The sequence below is a fragment of the Musca vetustissima genome, unplaced genomic scaffold (assembly GCF_032173495.1).
Source record: "Musca vetustissima isolate MV318-11 ecotype Yass unplaced genomic scaffold, APGP_CSIRO_Mvet_v1 utg166359, whole genome shotgun sequence".
Taxonomy (NCBI): domain Eukaryota; kingdom Metazoa; phylum Arthropoda; class Insecta; order Diptera; family Muscidae; genus Musca; species Musca vetustissima.
This window is the reverse complement of record NW_026879672.1, coordinates 1-17924: the sequence shown is the minus strand read 5'-3', so window position 1 is coordinate 17924 and position 17924 is coordinate 1. Positions and strand designations below refer to the sequence as shown.

The following is a 17924-nucleotide window of genomic DNA, read 5'->3' as shown; positions in this document are numbered from 1 at the left end:
GTGGAGATTTTGTTTAACACAAAATGTACATTTATTTATCGTTAATTGATATTAAACTTTGTTTACTTGTTTGTTCTTGTTGGTATCACTGATAGTGAAGAGGCATCCCCTTCTTATCTAAAGAAAAAATGATGTGATTATGCTTTTGCAATTGAACTAAACTTATCACTACGATCCAGGCTGGAGAGCTTGGAGTTTTCAATATTAACCTGTCTTGCCTTGCTTTGCTTGGCGAAATTGAGTTCAATAACAATTCGGGCAAATATTTGTCCGTGCACTTGAAGCCTTCTGACTCAACTGAAACATTCCAATGTTGCCGATGCAACTCAGGGTGACGGGTAAAAAATTAAAACAACAATAACAACAGCTAATATTAAACAAGACATTCATGTCGCCAGCAGCAGCAACACCTTTGAGCATTCCACTGACCCATTGTGGGGCCAATTCATAAATCAATAAAGTGTACCTTTCTTTCTATAGAAGCCGAAACAACAACAACAGCTGTAATTCGTTCCAACAACATGTGTTTGTTGTTCGTTCTTTACGGGGAGCTCACAAAAAAATGTTAACACACTATAACGTTGTATGTATTCCTATGTTTGTAGAGAAGGGGATACTTGTTTTCCAACAAAAGCAATTATAAGGCTAAAATAAATTCAGTGTTCACATGAATTGTTGCGGTACACGTTGATATTATCCAGTGGAGATAACCCAGATAACATTTAAAGGACATTTATAGCTAGATTGGAAGGCATAACTATTCGCTGGGTCAGTTTAAGTAACCCCAAGATCGGCGACACTGATAGACGGCTACATTACATAATTGTTAGATAATTTACATAACAGTAGGTCTGTTCGTTTATATTTTAATATATATATATATATATATATATATTACTCTGTCATTCCATTTACAACACCTCGAAACTGTGTAAAATACTATGTCGATTTTGTCTTATCCTTCTGTATGTTGAAATCACGACGGAACTCACTATATTAAATTATGCATTTAACGGTACTACAGCATTTTGAATATATTTTTCGTATTTTCCACCCCCAATGACTGCTGGGAGAAAAAACGAATTCCTCGTATAAAAGTTTCAATATGGGTCCATGTTTTAGCATTTTATATTCAATCCCTATTTTGATCCTTTTCATATTTTCCATGCCCATGTTTCGACATATTTCTTATATAATGGTCCATCCATCAATTTTAGTTATTTGCTCAGACTTCAATAATATTTGTATATGCATACTAAAAAAAAATAAATACCACAATGTTCGCTTGGACAGACATTCAACAATTTGTTCAAATCATCAACTTCTAACGATAAAAGTATCCACATTAGAACGCTTTAAATTTTTAATGATGTGAAATGCGAATATGTATGACAACACAAAAGACACGACACGACAGATATCATTTCATTGGTTTTAACCACAAAACCCGGTCGGGTGATACTTTTACATGCCAATAATACAGGACACTACATATACACGCTCATTACAAATGTATTGGTGTCCATTACACGTGTAAATAACATTTGTATAATACATTGGCCGCCACAATGGGGTAAGCTTTTAATTGAAGTCATATAACCGTATAAAAACAATGGGTAATAGAAATTTGAAGCCATAGAGTATTAATAGAAATATGGAATATAATAATGTTTAAATAACTAAATTGAGAAAAATTAAAAGTTCATTAATAAAAATATTTCAAATAAATTAAAAACAATTATAGGAAGGGGAAGGTTTTCCTTGTATAACATAAAATGTAATTAAAATAAATAATAAAAAACACTGAGGTCTTCAGACTCTGAAAACTTTCTCAAAAGCAACGTGGTAACAGCCACAGACTAACACCGGATTTTACTTCGAGGGGGCTTGCTGGTACGATATGAAATTTGCTCTAATGCAAAGTAAACGTATTGTAGGAAAATATCCTTTGGAGGGGGTAGTAGTAGTAATTTATACATATTTCTAGTCTAAATCAGTGAGCGGAGAAGTATAGTCGGACGGGGCCGACCATTTGATACCCTACACAACTTCCACGAAAATCTAACCTTCTGTGGTCCTCAGGGATGGTCCGTGTGACGAATTTTTAGGTTTTCGTCTGTCAAAAAGGTGTAATTTTAATATTTGCACCCTCTTGGCCGATTAGAGGTCAACAAATACTACTAATATTCAGTACAGCCCTTCTATTTACTTGTCCAGATTCCCTTCACCGTGGGTTGTGTTGTGATGTTCGGCTTTCAACTGTGTGATGATCCAAAAATTAGGATCATCATTCATAATCATCGATCATTATAGGCGTTGTGCTTGACCATAACTGGAATCTCATTTCTCATTTCAAAGTGATCAGCACTATATACACACACTGTGTGGTAATGGGTTACTAAATATTTAAGTTTAACTCACACATCCGAGTACACACGACAATGTAATTAGTATCAATTTAAAGGTCAACCACTCATCTTGGATATACCACAACTTCTCGGGTCTATGTCCTTCAGGGGTAAATATATACGCTATAGAATACAAATTTTGTCATTTTTCACACAAAGTCAGGGTCCATTTGACCCGCTAAACAGTGACTGATCTTTATCAAAACAGGCATGTTTATTCTTTGACCCGATCCCTTTCTCCATGTAAAAATTCGCTATGTTTGGGGCATAATTGTGTAGGGTATAAAAATCTGCATAAAATAGTTCTGTTCGAAATTCGTAATTTTTAATTAGGTTTTTTCTGTTTCGCCTATGTATTGTAGACGCAACTCAAAAGTTGCCGCCCATGTATGCCATCCGATTACACTATGCAACAAAATCTAGTTCATGGTATGTGAGGAAAGGAAAATTCCTTGTGTGGATGAAAGTCCACATCGAATATATTAAGAACACAGTACGACAAATTCCTCGAGGAATGCTTGTGCTAGAACAATAGAACCAGATTACGTAAAAAGAGAAGGACATTAAAAAATGAGAATATCAATTCCGGTCTTATTATATTTGAAGTTCAAAAAATCACGGAACCTTGGCGGATGTACTCATGAAGTACAAAGCCAATATTAATGCCATGGAAAGAACAGGCGTAAGAAAATCCGTGAATAAATACCTCCAGATTCACCTCAGTATTAGTAGAAAAAAAAACAAGGAAAACGCGACTGTGAGCAAATCATGTGTTCAGGTGTCAGAACGTATTCATGAACACCAAACTGAAAGATTTGGTGCAGGCACATCCTTCTGCAGAGACGATGAAGGAAACCTGGTGACAGATAGCGTGACGCAAGACGTCTAGTAGATTCGGATCAATGTGAATCTTAACAAGTGAAAAAGCGTTAAGTTCGACCGGGCCGAACTTTTGATACCCTCCACCATAGATATACTGATAAGTACTAGAAATGAAAATATAGGGAACATACCAAAAAGTGGATCTATACCGACATGTCTAAAAACGGATAGTGTAAAATGTTTAATTGATAATTCAAATTCGAAAATGGGGAATATCGGTCCACTCCTTCTGAAACCTTCACACAGCGGCTAGGTCTAAATGCGGCTATAGTTCATTATCGAACCTTACGTTCTAATTTTTTATCTCGCTGTCCTCCGCAGGTGAAATGTTTACAACAGAGTCTTAGAACCAAACTCAAAACGCGGAACAAATCATAACTATTTTAATATAGAAAAGTGGGTTATATGGGGACTATCCCAAAAAAAGGGGGCGATAGTCCCCATATATGGTCATATAATTTTATATCGTCATATAATTTTACGCTGATCAAGAATATATAATTTATAGGGTCGGATATGATTGTTTCTATGAGTTACAAACGGAAAAACAAAATTAATATACCCTCCATACTATGGTGGAGGGTATAAAAACTACAGCTTTGAGGTAGTTAGAGATTTCATCTACCTCTGTTTCGCCATAAATAAAACAAATGATAGTGGTGGCCAACAGATGCTACTATGTTCTAAGTAAGTAATTTAGAAACAAGGCCAGACCAAACTCACACTCTACAAGACGCTGATGCTACCCGTGTATGGATCAGAAGCATGGGTACTTTCGAAGCAGACTGCGCACAATATCAGCGCGCATGGTAATATTTTTTTAAGTTCGGCTTATGGAACAAATGTTTCGTCTTGAGAGAGCTATGTAAGAAAGGGTATCAAATCTTCCTACCAATATTTACCATGTTCATTTACCCGCGAAATATAAATAAATGCCCGCTCTATGAGAAAACAATTAGGAAGACTTGTTTACGCATTACCAACTTTTAAAGGCGTTTTGTACCCGTTTAGTTAGGAATTCCAAGACTTGGTATTCTTCTAGTAAGATATTGCAAGTCAAAGTCTTGTCTCATCAAATTGATATCATACACCACTTTGGGTAAATAAATGAGGACTTAATTCGGAAGTCTTTTTCAAATTTATTGCTTATTGGTCATCTTGCAACAATTTATTTATTTTAATCTATTGGTCTGTTCACGAGCTGCAAGAATATACTAATTTTTTATTACTTTGTCGATATCATAAACAAGCCATTATTACATAATAAAAAATTGATCAAATAACAATAAAAAAACAACATATGTAAATTATTTAAACTAAGAGATCAGTTCATATACAGATTATATATACATATACACGTATAAAAATCCATAAAAAAAACTTTTATGTCGTTCGTTGACACAAAACACTTTTATAATTCATAAACAACGACAACACCGAGTTATTCATTTGAATAATTCGGTTTAAAGGTGACATGTGATGATACGTTTTTAGTATAGATATATTAACTCTAGATTAATCCTTTTTTATTTTATATACTATGAAAATTATGGGTAGCAAGGTACATAGGATGACGCCTGGAATTTTTCGTGACATTACCTTATTCCACTTTTTTTCGTTCTGACTCATGGTCACAGGATGGTGTGATATGTCAGCCATGTACACTGACAACTACAACTGTTGCCTTACACAGTTTTTTTATTTTTTATTTCATTAAAATTGGTATCATTGTAATTGAGGGTTATGATTAAATTGTTATTCGGTTTAAAATAATTATAAACTTCCAATGGGAAAATACACTACTGACATTGTTTGTGGAAATGTTCAATGACCTCATTATATTGGTATGTACAGACATGCATACATATTTTGAATTAAAATTGTTTGTTTAAAACCAAATTTTACTGTAATGGATACAAATTGTTAAGGTTAGAATTCAATAATGCATTTGAGGTAATAAATAACATTAGAAATTGTAGCATATAACCAATATAAATCATCGTAAAGTTCATAGAAAATCACCAAACTACTCCTAGTATAGACCAATTGGCGATGGCATGCTTAGATTCCACAGCCTTATTGCTCGTCGATGGGTGGGGTTCTTGCCAAGGTCTAATAGAGATAAAGCTACAATATAAATTTTATTTTATCTTAGCATGCTGAGAAAAAGAATAATTTAGAAAGAAAGAACAACTATTATATTTTAAGTCCTATTATATTTTAAGTTGCAATATTCCGGTAACCCTTCTTCGTACCCCCTACCAATATCCTCCTGTGCCTACAAAGGTCAAACTAATAACAGATTCAGTTCATGGCAATTTTAGCCAACAATTTAATGATAACTTCAAAAATAATCATTTTATAAACTAACAAAATTAAATGTGAACAAATGGTAACATTAAGCAATACCATAAATTAAACATCTTAATAATATAAGGACTTAATATTATAAACATTTTTCTTTCTCAATAATATGTGTGGGTATCGATCCCAATAATAATCAAACTATCACAGCTGATAATTCTATTAAGTTCAATGACCTCGTCTACCAACGTTAACTTGCAAATGAAAAAAAATAAAATTGACAAAAGAACATATGATAAAAAAAGAACATATGCAAGAAACAAGCAAAATCGAGAGACAACATTAATTTTCTCAAAGCAACTGAAGTCTCCAAACACCAATTCTCAAGTATTGCTTGATAAGTCTGACTCTCACCTTTAATGCTAGTTTGTGAAACAGTGACTTTCAAACTCTTTTAAGCTAAATTACTGGGTTGGTAATGCTGAATAATTTTCCCGGAAAAGGAAGGAAAATTAACCCTTTTAATCAAATTTACAAATTATTTTTGACAATATTAAAACATATTATTAATAAAAAATTGAAACAATTAATTATATTGGAGCAACCAACCTTGGCTGGAGAATAACGGTACTGTATACCACGGTATTAAAAAGAATCAGATTAAAGTACATAAATGAGAACACGCACAAGATTGGTCATCGTCATATATATTAATAACAATAACAACTTACATTTCAGCGGGATCCATCGATGAAAGGCCTTTCACTGCAGGAACTCGATGCTGTAATTTATAATCTCCTTGGAAGCTGTATGTTATGATGATTTTAATAAAGGCAAAATAATATGATCACTTGTTTCACACCATCCCCAAGTTTCCAATATTAATGGTTGAAGATTCAGTGACTTTTTTCGTCTCTTAATTCTTTATTTAGCTTCGATTAGAGACAAGAGATCACAAATAACTGAGTTAATATCGATAGCCACATACACTAACATATTAATTGAATCAAAATAATAAAATTAATATTCTAAAAAAATTATTTTTCTTGGATCTTCAAATATCGTTTTTCCACCAATTCAGAACTTTTCATCACAGGATTTTCTCGTTTCTTTTAACTTTTGTATATTCCACCTGATCTCAACCGATTCCGAACCACGAGGAGAGATGCTCTACAATATGCAGTTGATCACTATGAACACCTCAAGAGAACTGATCGACAGTAACTCTCCCCAACGGGATTATAGGTCTAATGTCAAATGTCTATTTGCTCGTGGTGAATTCAGACCTAACAAAGAATGTAAATATATTTGCGAAATTACGTTTTTTTCCAAAGCAAGAGAATAACATCAATAAACAAATGGTTAAGCCGGCACCAAATCTGCATAGTGGTTCTGCAGAATATACGATAAAACAATTGATTCAAAGCTTTGCGTAAAAAACTCCTTGAAGCAAAAAAAAACAGAACTCTAAGACCGAGATCTTTCCTTTTTATGACAATTTGCAAGGGTTACACAATGCGAAAAGTAAACAGCAAATTTGACTGTGAAAATTAGGAAAGTAACACATATATAAATTTGAAAGATTCGCTAATTCAAACAATTTTACTTACTGCCTTGTATTTTTCCTTAGCAAATTGCTTGATTAAACGAAAAATAATAGCAGTGGATTCGCAATGACAAACGTTGTCACACTTGTACAATTATAATTATATAATTTCAATATTAAATATTTCGGTCCTAGGAAAAATTCTTGCGTACTGTTCAGCGATCAAATATAAGTGAGAAAAATGGCTACCAAATCACTACCTTTTCTAACCTCGGTTTTATTTCCAACAGAAAATACATTCGTATTTGCACAAACAGAAAAAAAATCTCAATATGTCTTCCCCAAAAAGAAACAAAGCTACAATCGCCTACAACATGTCTCAATTATCTATGTTCAACGATACCACGAAAAAATAGCCTAACTTCAGGATGAATAAAAAAACTGCATTATCCAACCTCATTTATGCATGTAGTAGACACTAATATAACGACAAAAAGGAAGTGCATCACTGAAGTGCATCCATTGTATATTTGCCAAATAAATCCTCATAAAGTATGTTAACCCGGTAGAAAGTTCTAATGCAAATGTCGTTTACTACAAGTTTTCATGTTTTTGGCAATTTTGAAGCGTATTGCCATTTTGGTACTTTAAGAAGTATTGCCAAAGCAGGGTTGTATTTGCATATCAGGATTTAGGGCTATTCCTGAAACCGTATAGTTTCATTCGATATATATGTTTCGTAGTCCCCATATATGTTTCGATCTGCATAAAATTTGGCATAGCGTACTGAGTTACGCCTGGAGTTATGTGTGTTAAGTTTCGTGAAAATCGGTTCAGATTTAGATATAGCTTCTATATATAGTTTCGTCCGATTTTATGTAGATGGTGCACCAAACTTCTAATATTTTTCAGATTGAGACAAAATTTTGCATAGCTTACTGATTGATGTTAGCGAAGTTTTGTTGAAATCGGTTTAGATTTAGATTGAGCTTCCATATATAGTTTCGTCCGATTTTTGGTAAATCGTGTACCGAGGAGCTTACGTCTGTTCCATATACACGAGATAAAATTGTGGACACGGCTCTGTGCTGCAGCACACCAAGCGGTATATGCCACGGTTGCTCAATTAGGTCCATTTTTTTATTTCATACAAATGTTACACCAAAGAATCCGACTGACATACAATTTTTCAAAGATTTCAGAATGGTATGTGCATGGGTTTTTAATTGGTTCAAATATCTATGTAGATCACACATTTAGTTTCACCCCATTCCATTTCAATGGTCCTCTAAAGAGTATATGTCTGTTCTATCTACAGGATATTTTATATATTAACATCTCTTGTATGTATCCAAAGTGGTGAAGTGTATCATATAGTCGGCTCCGTCCGACTTTTGAACTTTCCTTACTGGTTTATTTAAGAGTAGGGAGAAAAGATAGTGAGAAAAGAGAGATTATTTTATCCAAGTCAATTTTTTGACAGGGTAGAGTCTATTTTGGAGATAGGGTCTATTTTGGATAGGGTCTATTTTGGAGATAGGGTCTATTTTGGATAGGGTGTATTTTGAAGGTGAAGACTAGATTATCAATTTCATAACTTCCAAACTGTTTATGTCTTCTGCTGATCAGCGATGGACATTTGCAGAGGATGTGCTCAATTGTTTCCAGTTCTTCTTCGACCTCACATAGACGACAGTAATCCTCTCCACTGGAGTCCCACTTAGAAGTGAGAGATCTAATTTTGCAGTGACCAGTTATAATCCCCACAACGATTTTGATCTCCCTCTTACTGTGTTCCAGCAGCGAAGGCGTTCTTTTACGCGAGAATTCAGGCCAGATAGATTTAGAGATTCTGCAAGCAAGTTCCCTTAGCCATCTGTTACCGACTACCCCGCAATGGAACGCACGGATTCTGCCAATGAAATAGCTAATGGGGGTTTCACAGATCTCTCAATCAGAAGACTGGACGACTGTGATCCTCCTCGAGCAAGCTCGTCGTATGTAAATACGTTATTAGCATAGGATTTCGAGCAAATCAAGATATTGATTGGATTTATTTTCGAGGTAAATTTAGATTAGAGATTACGCACATTATAACGATAAAGTTATAGTCTAAACGCTTCTTAATACATTTTGACGCGTAAAAAGGGACGTAAAAGAGGGCGACAATAAAATACCTCATAGTACTCCCTTCTTACCGGAATCCCATTGGAAAAAATCTACATTAGTATGTTCTGACGAGCATTTGAACAAGGTAGTTCGCTCTCAGAATTACAGACATGAATTAACTCGTCCATACCATGATACAATTATATAAGGTAGGGTAGCTTTTGTTAGAAAGGAGAAAATACAACTCTACCTTATGGGCAATAATGTCAAAATAAATGAAAACAAATGCAACAAGTTGTTCTGTTCATTTGACATATTTTTAACATTTTACAAAAAACGCGAAAAATGAATGGAATGTCAGGTTTTCTTTTCAAAATCGAGTTGGGGATATGATTTACATGTTGTTTCATTCACAAATCATACATTTCTTCTTACAAATGTTCTAAAATTCGTCTTCAAACAAATCGATTTTAGAATATATTTTGTTGTATATTTCAAAACATTACACACACAGTCACACACTTTGTATATGACTTTGGCATAACAACCCGCTAGCAATAGAAATTCAAATTGATGGTATGTAACTAGTCCCAGCACTAGTTGTTTAAATGGGAAATATGAAAATAAATATCCAAATAAAAGTAAAACACAATTATATTAGAATTTGTCCAATAGTATATTGGCGATTTATTGTCGTAAACAATATTACCTTTTTTATTACAATTTGTGTTGGTATGCTCTGTGTTAGCTTAGTGGACGTAATCCTTCAAGCGTAGTTTGACAATTTTTCTAGACTGACTGATACAAAGGCGCCGAATGCGCAAAGTTGGCCTACTTTGAATAATTGTACCTTGGTTCATACAACACTATTCTTAACTCATGTCATCAGACTTTATTTTTTCAAATTTGTTGTTTTTTGTTTTACACCAAAATTTTAAGATGTTTCCGTGAATCACATATGAATCTAAGTTGAAGAAAATAATTTTCTTTCGCCTGACTATAGTATGAGTCCATATATATTTACTTTAAATTCATCTTTTAACATTTTTAGAAAATGCTGTTGTATTAAACACTTTTTATACCCTTCACCACACTGTGGTACAGGGTATTATGTCTTTGTGCATATGTTTGTAACAGGCAAAAATAATCGAGATAGACCCATGGTTCCTTTTGAGAATATGCATAGAATCACTTTCTGAGTCGATTTATGCATGTCCGTCCGTCTGTCCATGTTAAATTGTAAACAAGGTACAGGTCGCATTTATGGTCCGAATTGGATGGAATTTGGCACAGCTCATTTGTTTGGCCCAAGGACGAACCCTATTGAAATTGGGAAAATCGGTTCAGATTTAGATATAGCTCCCATATATATTTTCGTCCGATTTAAGGTAAATGGTGTACCAAAATCCAAATCGTAAGATTATGTGCAAATCGTAAGGTATATAGATCTTACGATTTGCATGAAATTTGGAACAGCGTAATGAATAAGGTCTAGAATGATGTCTGCTAAGTTTCGTGAAAATCGGTTCAGATTTAGATATAGCTCCCATATATATTTTCGTCCGATTTTATTTAATTGGTACACCAAAGTCCCTATATATCTTTCGATTAGCACGAATTTTGGTATAGGGTACTGAATTAAGTCTAAAATTATGTTGCTAAGCTCCGTGAAAAGATCCATATCTAGGCTGATTGACACAACGTACTGAAGTAATATAAATTAGCCTCTGGCAATTTCCCTGAAATCGGTTCAGATATCGATATATAACAAAAACGCGTCGTCTGTTAGGATACATATGTCGAATATACCCAAAGTGGTGAAGGGTATCATATAGTCGGCCCAGTCCGACTTTATTACTTTCCTTACTGGTTTATATTTTCTAAATTCAAATGTCACATATAAAAAATTGGAGAATTTTTAGTTTGGGTTTCCTTACGTTTGTTTCTTGTTTGAGAACGCTAATTATAACCAAAATGAAAGAAATGCATATTGCATTAAGTAGATAACAAAATATTTATCCTTCTGAATATATAAAAACTAGAACAATTTTTACTATTCATCATTTTCAATTTTATTAAAATTAATATATTTTCGATTTCGATTAATACTCTCAATTGTTAGGAATGGGACAAATTCCTTGGTTATTCAGAGAGTGATTCGATTTAAACAACGTACAAAAGTCGGTGTTCGCTCAGACAATTTTGTATGGGGAACTAAGTTATTATTTTATAATTCACGGTCGAACAACGAATGAGAGAGCGAACAACGCCCGTCTGTACATGGTATAAGATAGTTTTGCCTAAACTTGATAGATTCCAACAATTTTTGTTAATTATCAAAAAAAAAAACTACGACAAAGACATATGGAACCCTTAAGTATTGTGTCGTCAAAACAATGACCACTGTTTATATATAAATAATAATAATATTGCACCGCAATCAAATATCTTTTAGATTCAACTCAAGTAGTTATTACTGATTAAGACAATAGCTATGGATGGATGATAAGCTAAATAATTAATTTAGAGTTTAACACCTCTGTGACTTCTTAGGCTAAAGATAATAGACAACATTTGGGAATAGTTTTTATACAAGTTGTAAGTATATAACATATTTTAGAAGTATTCGGTGCATTTTAATTTCATATATTCAAATTCAACATTTCTATTTGAGTATTTGGATACTTCGCACCAAAAGAAATGTTGTAAGAAATGTAATCATATATTGTCCAGTACTGAGAACAATGTGGTAATTTATTCCAAAGACATAATTTTTGATTTTCATTCCAGAATCGCTATTAGTTTCCCAAATAATATTTAAGCCATATAATATCGAATTTATTTTCTATATAAAATGAATTAACAATTGAAAGTAATATTTCAATATCATGAACCAATTGAAATAGAAAAATAAACTCTACACTAAATATTTGTTAATAGAGGTCCGTACAAACAAAATAGATAATCGTTGATAACATTCGAATATTCTTCACTAATCATAAATTTCAATTGTCTTAGCCAAAGAAAAATGTTCATTACGTTTTTATAAATCAAAGTGATCAGACACCATCGCGCAAATGAACAATCGACAAGTTTAGATTATTGAAAAAATTTGCAACGGAATGGAAATTATTCGAAAAACTAATCTGCATTTGATAACATTCTTGGTGATAATTTTAACAAAATGTTGGTAAAGAAGGCGATTTCTAAATGACAACTTGAAGGATATTTTGTGAAAAATATTCATTATATTATGTTATTTGATTTATAAATTGTAAATTATTTGGCCGGGCCGAGCCACCACCAGATGGTTTGCACTCAAAATTTCTTAAATCGGTCTGAAGCTTTAAAATTCCAAAAATGGGGAGAGACCTTTCCATGTGGACTATAGACCGGTATTGGAAAATAAACTAATAAATAAAACGTTATATGGAGGCTACCCTAAAATGTGTACTAATATAAATACCAAAATTTCAACCCAGCTTGAACCAAAATCACTGTAACTACATTCCGTGTACTTTCAGTGTGAATTTCCCAAACCAATTCCCTACATACACAGATTTGTTCACATGGTTACAAAATGTTCTGCAATGTTTTCTAAAATTCAAAGATTATTATAATTGCAATAATCAAAATTTTTTTAATATATGCTACCGACAACACCCTAATCGCTTGTCCTCTATTGTTTCAGGTTTTTGTCATGCTATCGTTTGCTATAAATGTGATTCTATTTCCTTCGAAGGCTGTGCCACAACCTTAAATGACACGGAAATACCATATGAGGACTGTGGATCATCCACGCTGTGGTGTGCAACGGCCATTGGTGAGTGATAACAAACAAATTATGAATCCCGGTATACATATGTATGTATGTGTATGTATTACAAATGTGGTGTCATTACTTGGTCATTTTGGTCACTGACCTTTGCTCTGTTGCTATGCAGAAGGAAAGTGTCAGTTGACATGATATTTGCAAATTACATACATACATACTCGGAAACATGAATTATGTGACATGTTGCACACCATCTGATATAACCCTTCTGCACGCAATAATTTCAATGTGTCTATTTTTTCAGTCGATAATGTTACCTACCGCGGATGTTCAAGTTCGACACCCAGCATTGGGGCTTCGTACCGGAAAACATGTCAGATAAATCTTTGCAATAAAGGCGTTTACCCACCCGGCAGGATGAAGTGTCATCAATGCAGCGGTGAAGGTTGTCAAATGAAACCGATGGGAAAACCTCACCCATGTCTGAACTTCAGCGAAGATGATGCCTGCTACTTAGATGTACGTTCACCCGACGAAGTTTATCGTGGTTGTAAATCAGATCGGAATCACACTATTTCGGATAGGGCGATTTTCTGCGATTACAACGGTTGTAACGACGCATCCTCAACGGGAACGCTAAAATGTGCCCACTGTGACTCGCATCAACGACTGGGATGTAAAATGGATCTGACGTCATCGTCCAATATAAGCCAATACGAGGTGTGCGAAATGAAAACTACGCTGGATAACAGCAACACCTGCTTCATATACAAAAATTTGGATCATGTGGTGCGTGGATGTTCCGACAGGCATATGACGGATGAAATGCGACAACATAAAAATCGTTTGACAGAATGCACCGGACACGATCTCTGCAATTCAGCCAACATGCCTTTCCAGCAATGCTTAGTCTGCAACTCTGAATCGGGCAAAGATGATGATTGCCGTTTTACTCCTAGTTTAGTTCGTAGCAGTTATTGTGGCTCACCCGAAGCGTCCTCGTGTTTCGCTGTCGAATACGAAAATTGGCATGTGGAACGTGGTTGTGGTCGTCCTCCAAAACGCACCGATATAAATCGTCAATACGAATGCGACGAGGGTAAGGAATGTAATGCTACGCCCTTTGTACGCTGCTATAAATGCTCCACCGAACATAACTCTGATTGTGCGGCATGGCAACGTCCTGGTTTCTTGGAAATTGAAGAATGCCAAAATCCAGGAGCCAATTGTGTTATAGCAACATTTACCGATGGCATTACGAAACGAGGATGTGAAACACAGCTACTGAACTGCACCCTCAGTAATATTGCCGAATGTCAAAGTTGTCAGGGCAGTTTTTGTAATCGCGGATCATTTCCTCCGGATCGCTTACACTGTTATCAGTGTGGAACCGAAGTTGACGATTGCAAAACAGCATTAGCTGGACGTCCCACGCCATGTGCCAAAAATGAACTTCAACCTGCAACTGGTGCCAAAGAAGGCTGCTATGAATATTTCAGTTTGACGCAGAGGCATGTGGTGCGTGGTTGTGCTTCAAATACGTCCGAGTATTACAAGTGTATGTTGGAATCCGGCTCCAAGTGTAAATTGTGTAATAAGAATGGTTGTAACAATAATCCTATGGAAGAATCACGTTTATTAAAAACTATTTCTAAATTGAGATTAACATAAATATATCAATGTATTTGAAATAAATTTGATGAAATACGACGGAATTGCAAATAAATGAAGCATAAACTAAAAAAAATCTTGAGACATCAAATGGAAATGTAATTAGCATCCCAATCCAAACCACTTAAAGCGCATTAACATATAACATTTAATCAGGATTAAAGGCTGAATCAGGGGTTTTTTTCTTAATCAGGCTGAATTTAGTAATATTTATCATACAAATTTAAATCATTTAATCCGAATTATAGGCTGAATCAGGGTTGTTTTCTTAATCAGGGTCTATTTTAAAACATGATCAAATTACCTCTGTCGCACCCTCTTACAAATTGAAAATATGCTATTGAATGCTTCACCGCCCTCAAAAAACTGGAATACCACAAATATGCCATGTTGAGGACTCAGGGCTTTATATCGAGAATGAAAGATGATTCGAAACGTATAAAACATGTTACGGAAAAACAGGCTTCAGATATATTGAAGGTATGTTCGTTCTTGTATCGCCAAAACGTGCAGTTTCCGTACAGAATTTTCCTATTGAAATAATATAAACTTTTTTATACAGAATATTTATGTTTTTGTAGCAGCCCAATTGCTTTTACATAATGGGCTGAGGTCACAGACGTTGACCGAGTAAGACTCGGTTCGTTTCGGATCGTAGACTCCACTGTCGTGGAAACGACTGAAGTACAAAAAAAAATGTATATATAAGTACACCTAAGTTTGTTTTTACACGGTAGATTGGTTCCAGAAAAGCCGTATGAAAAAAATAACCGTGTAAAAAAGGGAATTCCCCTAAATAAGTGCTATTCACATTTGCTTTGACCAGTAAAAATTGTTTGTACGCGCTAAAGGGGAATTCACTTAAATCTTTAAGCTAGTCTTCGCAAACTATCGATACTATCGATGGTTTCAGACTTTTTTCTTTCATAAATACTTTTTTGTGATATGAACATACTTCGCAAAAATTAAATTTGACAAAAAATTTAAGTACATAAACGTCAAATCGTGCTAAATGGAATAAAATCGCGTAAAAAATTAAAAATATTCAATTTTCAAACCGTGTTATATCAAACCGTGTTATATTCAATTTTCAAACCGTGTAAAAACAGACTTAGGTGTATACTACAAAAGTATTACATATAAATATTTATTCTACGTATATCAGGATGCACTTGTAAATACATAGAGTGTATTTTTTTAAAGCGCTAAAATAGAATTAAAAATTAACCTTTATTTTGACTGCGAGTTTGCAGTCTGGAACCACATTTTGAGGACAACAATAAAATCGGTTATCCTCGCGATGGAAATTTTGGCCATTGTAAATTCTGTATTAAAAAATCAATGAGACGATGATGATCAGTAATTCCAAGTTAAATATAAAATTGTTTACCGTTTATTATATTCATTACTGTTAGTGCATGGGCAGGTGTAGTTACATGGTGTCCAAATCAGTGTGGTACCATTGTTCCTGGTTTAAATAGCCTTAAGCTCTTCTATTTCTCGACGCATGCACGAACATGTCTATTTCTTCATCTTCAATGTTTTTTCACTTCTTTAGACAACCAATTATTCAACAAACACTTTTAATTTACTGACTTACTTCGTAGCATTCTTTCTTGTCCATTATTAAGTTAGAAATTATATTAATACGTTTACATTTTAGAAAACTGGTTTGCTGAAAACTAATACACTTCAACGATAATAAACAAAAACAATTCAAGTTTCATCATGGCGTCCCCATAAAACAGTCTGTACCCATTATGAAAAATCAGTTCGTTTTCATAACGCAATAGCGGCACCTAAAAGGACTGTTTTCGTTACTTTTAGGTTAATCAGTTCGTTTCCATTACGCAAAATCACTTCGCTTTCATACCTTTTACACAGAATTTATTTCATCTTATTTTCATATGAACAAATATGAAAGAGTTAGAAAAATGGTGGATCGTTTTCGCTTCGCAAAATGCGTTACCTTTATTTTTCTGAGAGGGAATGTTTCCTGTGGTACGTGGAATTAGAAGGATTAACAGGAAAATAATTTTCGATCGTAATAAAAAAATACAGCAATTAGTTTGGGTTTGGATCCGAAACTTTTGAGAGGCCAAGCATATGACTCCGTGTCTAACATATCAGGCAATTATAATGGAGTGCAAACCACTATTAAAACAAAATGTTCTGCGGTATACATAATTTGTTCTTTTCATATTTTGAAATTAAATATAAATGCAGCTTCGAAGATTCGGGAAATTCGAAGTATATTTTCTACAAGTTTGGACATTTGTTCATTCTTTCGAAAATCTCCAAAAAGGTCTGCTACTTTATGTAGAATATTTTGAGAAGCAAATAAATCTTTCAATTGACTACATTCATAATGTTAAGCGTGATGGATTGAGCAGCATGATTGCATACAAATATTTAACGAATCTATAGAAGAGATAGAAGAATCTTTGGAAGAAATGGGGGAAAATGGTAAGAAGAAGAAGTAGAAGTTTCAGTGCCAAGAAGGGTTGGTACGCAAAATTAGATTTCAAATGTAATGAGTTCGAACTCTGAGTATTTTTATAGAACTACATTAGTAGTCAAAATTCGTACTTTACAAGATAAATTACGTATTTAAAGCACGAAGGAATGAGACTTTAACCCTTTGTGGCCCAATGTTGCCCACAGGCAACAAAATGTTTTAGAGCTTATATTTAATACGCTGCTAGTATAAGTATATTAGTTGGATTACATATGTTAAGAGCTGATTATGGACGACACATATCAAAAGAAACATATAAAAAATTCAAATTTTTGGCCAAGTTATAAGCATTTCAATATATAGATGAGTGCAAAAATGTGTACAGTACCAATTAGCGTATACAGTACAAATTATTTAAATCGCTTCGTATTCGAAATATACGAATTGTATCCTCCAAATTGTTGTTGAGCCTTGTAAAAAAGAACCTAAAGAATAATTAAAAGTGATTTTTTCGTCGATATTGCATTTGCTTTACTTGATATTGGACTTTTATTTTTCAGAAAGAAGGTACTGTATCTCCCGAATGCAAGGATGTAGCGACGTCAAATTTTGTGCATATCCTATTTAGGATACATACATTAAATCTGTGCACAGAAAATATTTCTATAGTCACGGAACAAAATTCGGGGCTCAAAGGGTTAAACAGGGATAAAGATATACATTTTGATCTCTGTAAAACATATATGTCCAAAACTGCCGAAGCCCCTATTT

General features: G+C 34.0%; 1 protein-coding gene across 1 annotated transcript; it reads left to right on the top strand.

The window, feature by feature from the left end:
- Window positions 1–6786: 6786 nt before the first annotated feature.
- Window positions 6787–14606, top strand: LOC133324706 (uncharacterized; the record flags this gene model as incomplete). The annotated part of the gene is made up of 3 exons (XM_061533548.1): window positions 6787–6892; window positions 12941–13072; window positions 13329–14606. Coding segments are annotated over exons 1-3 (1516 nt in total), but the record flags the coding sequence as incomplete, so codon positions are not given.
- Between the last annotated feature and the right edge of the window lie 3318 nt (window positions 14607–17924).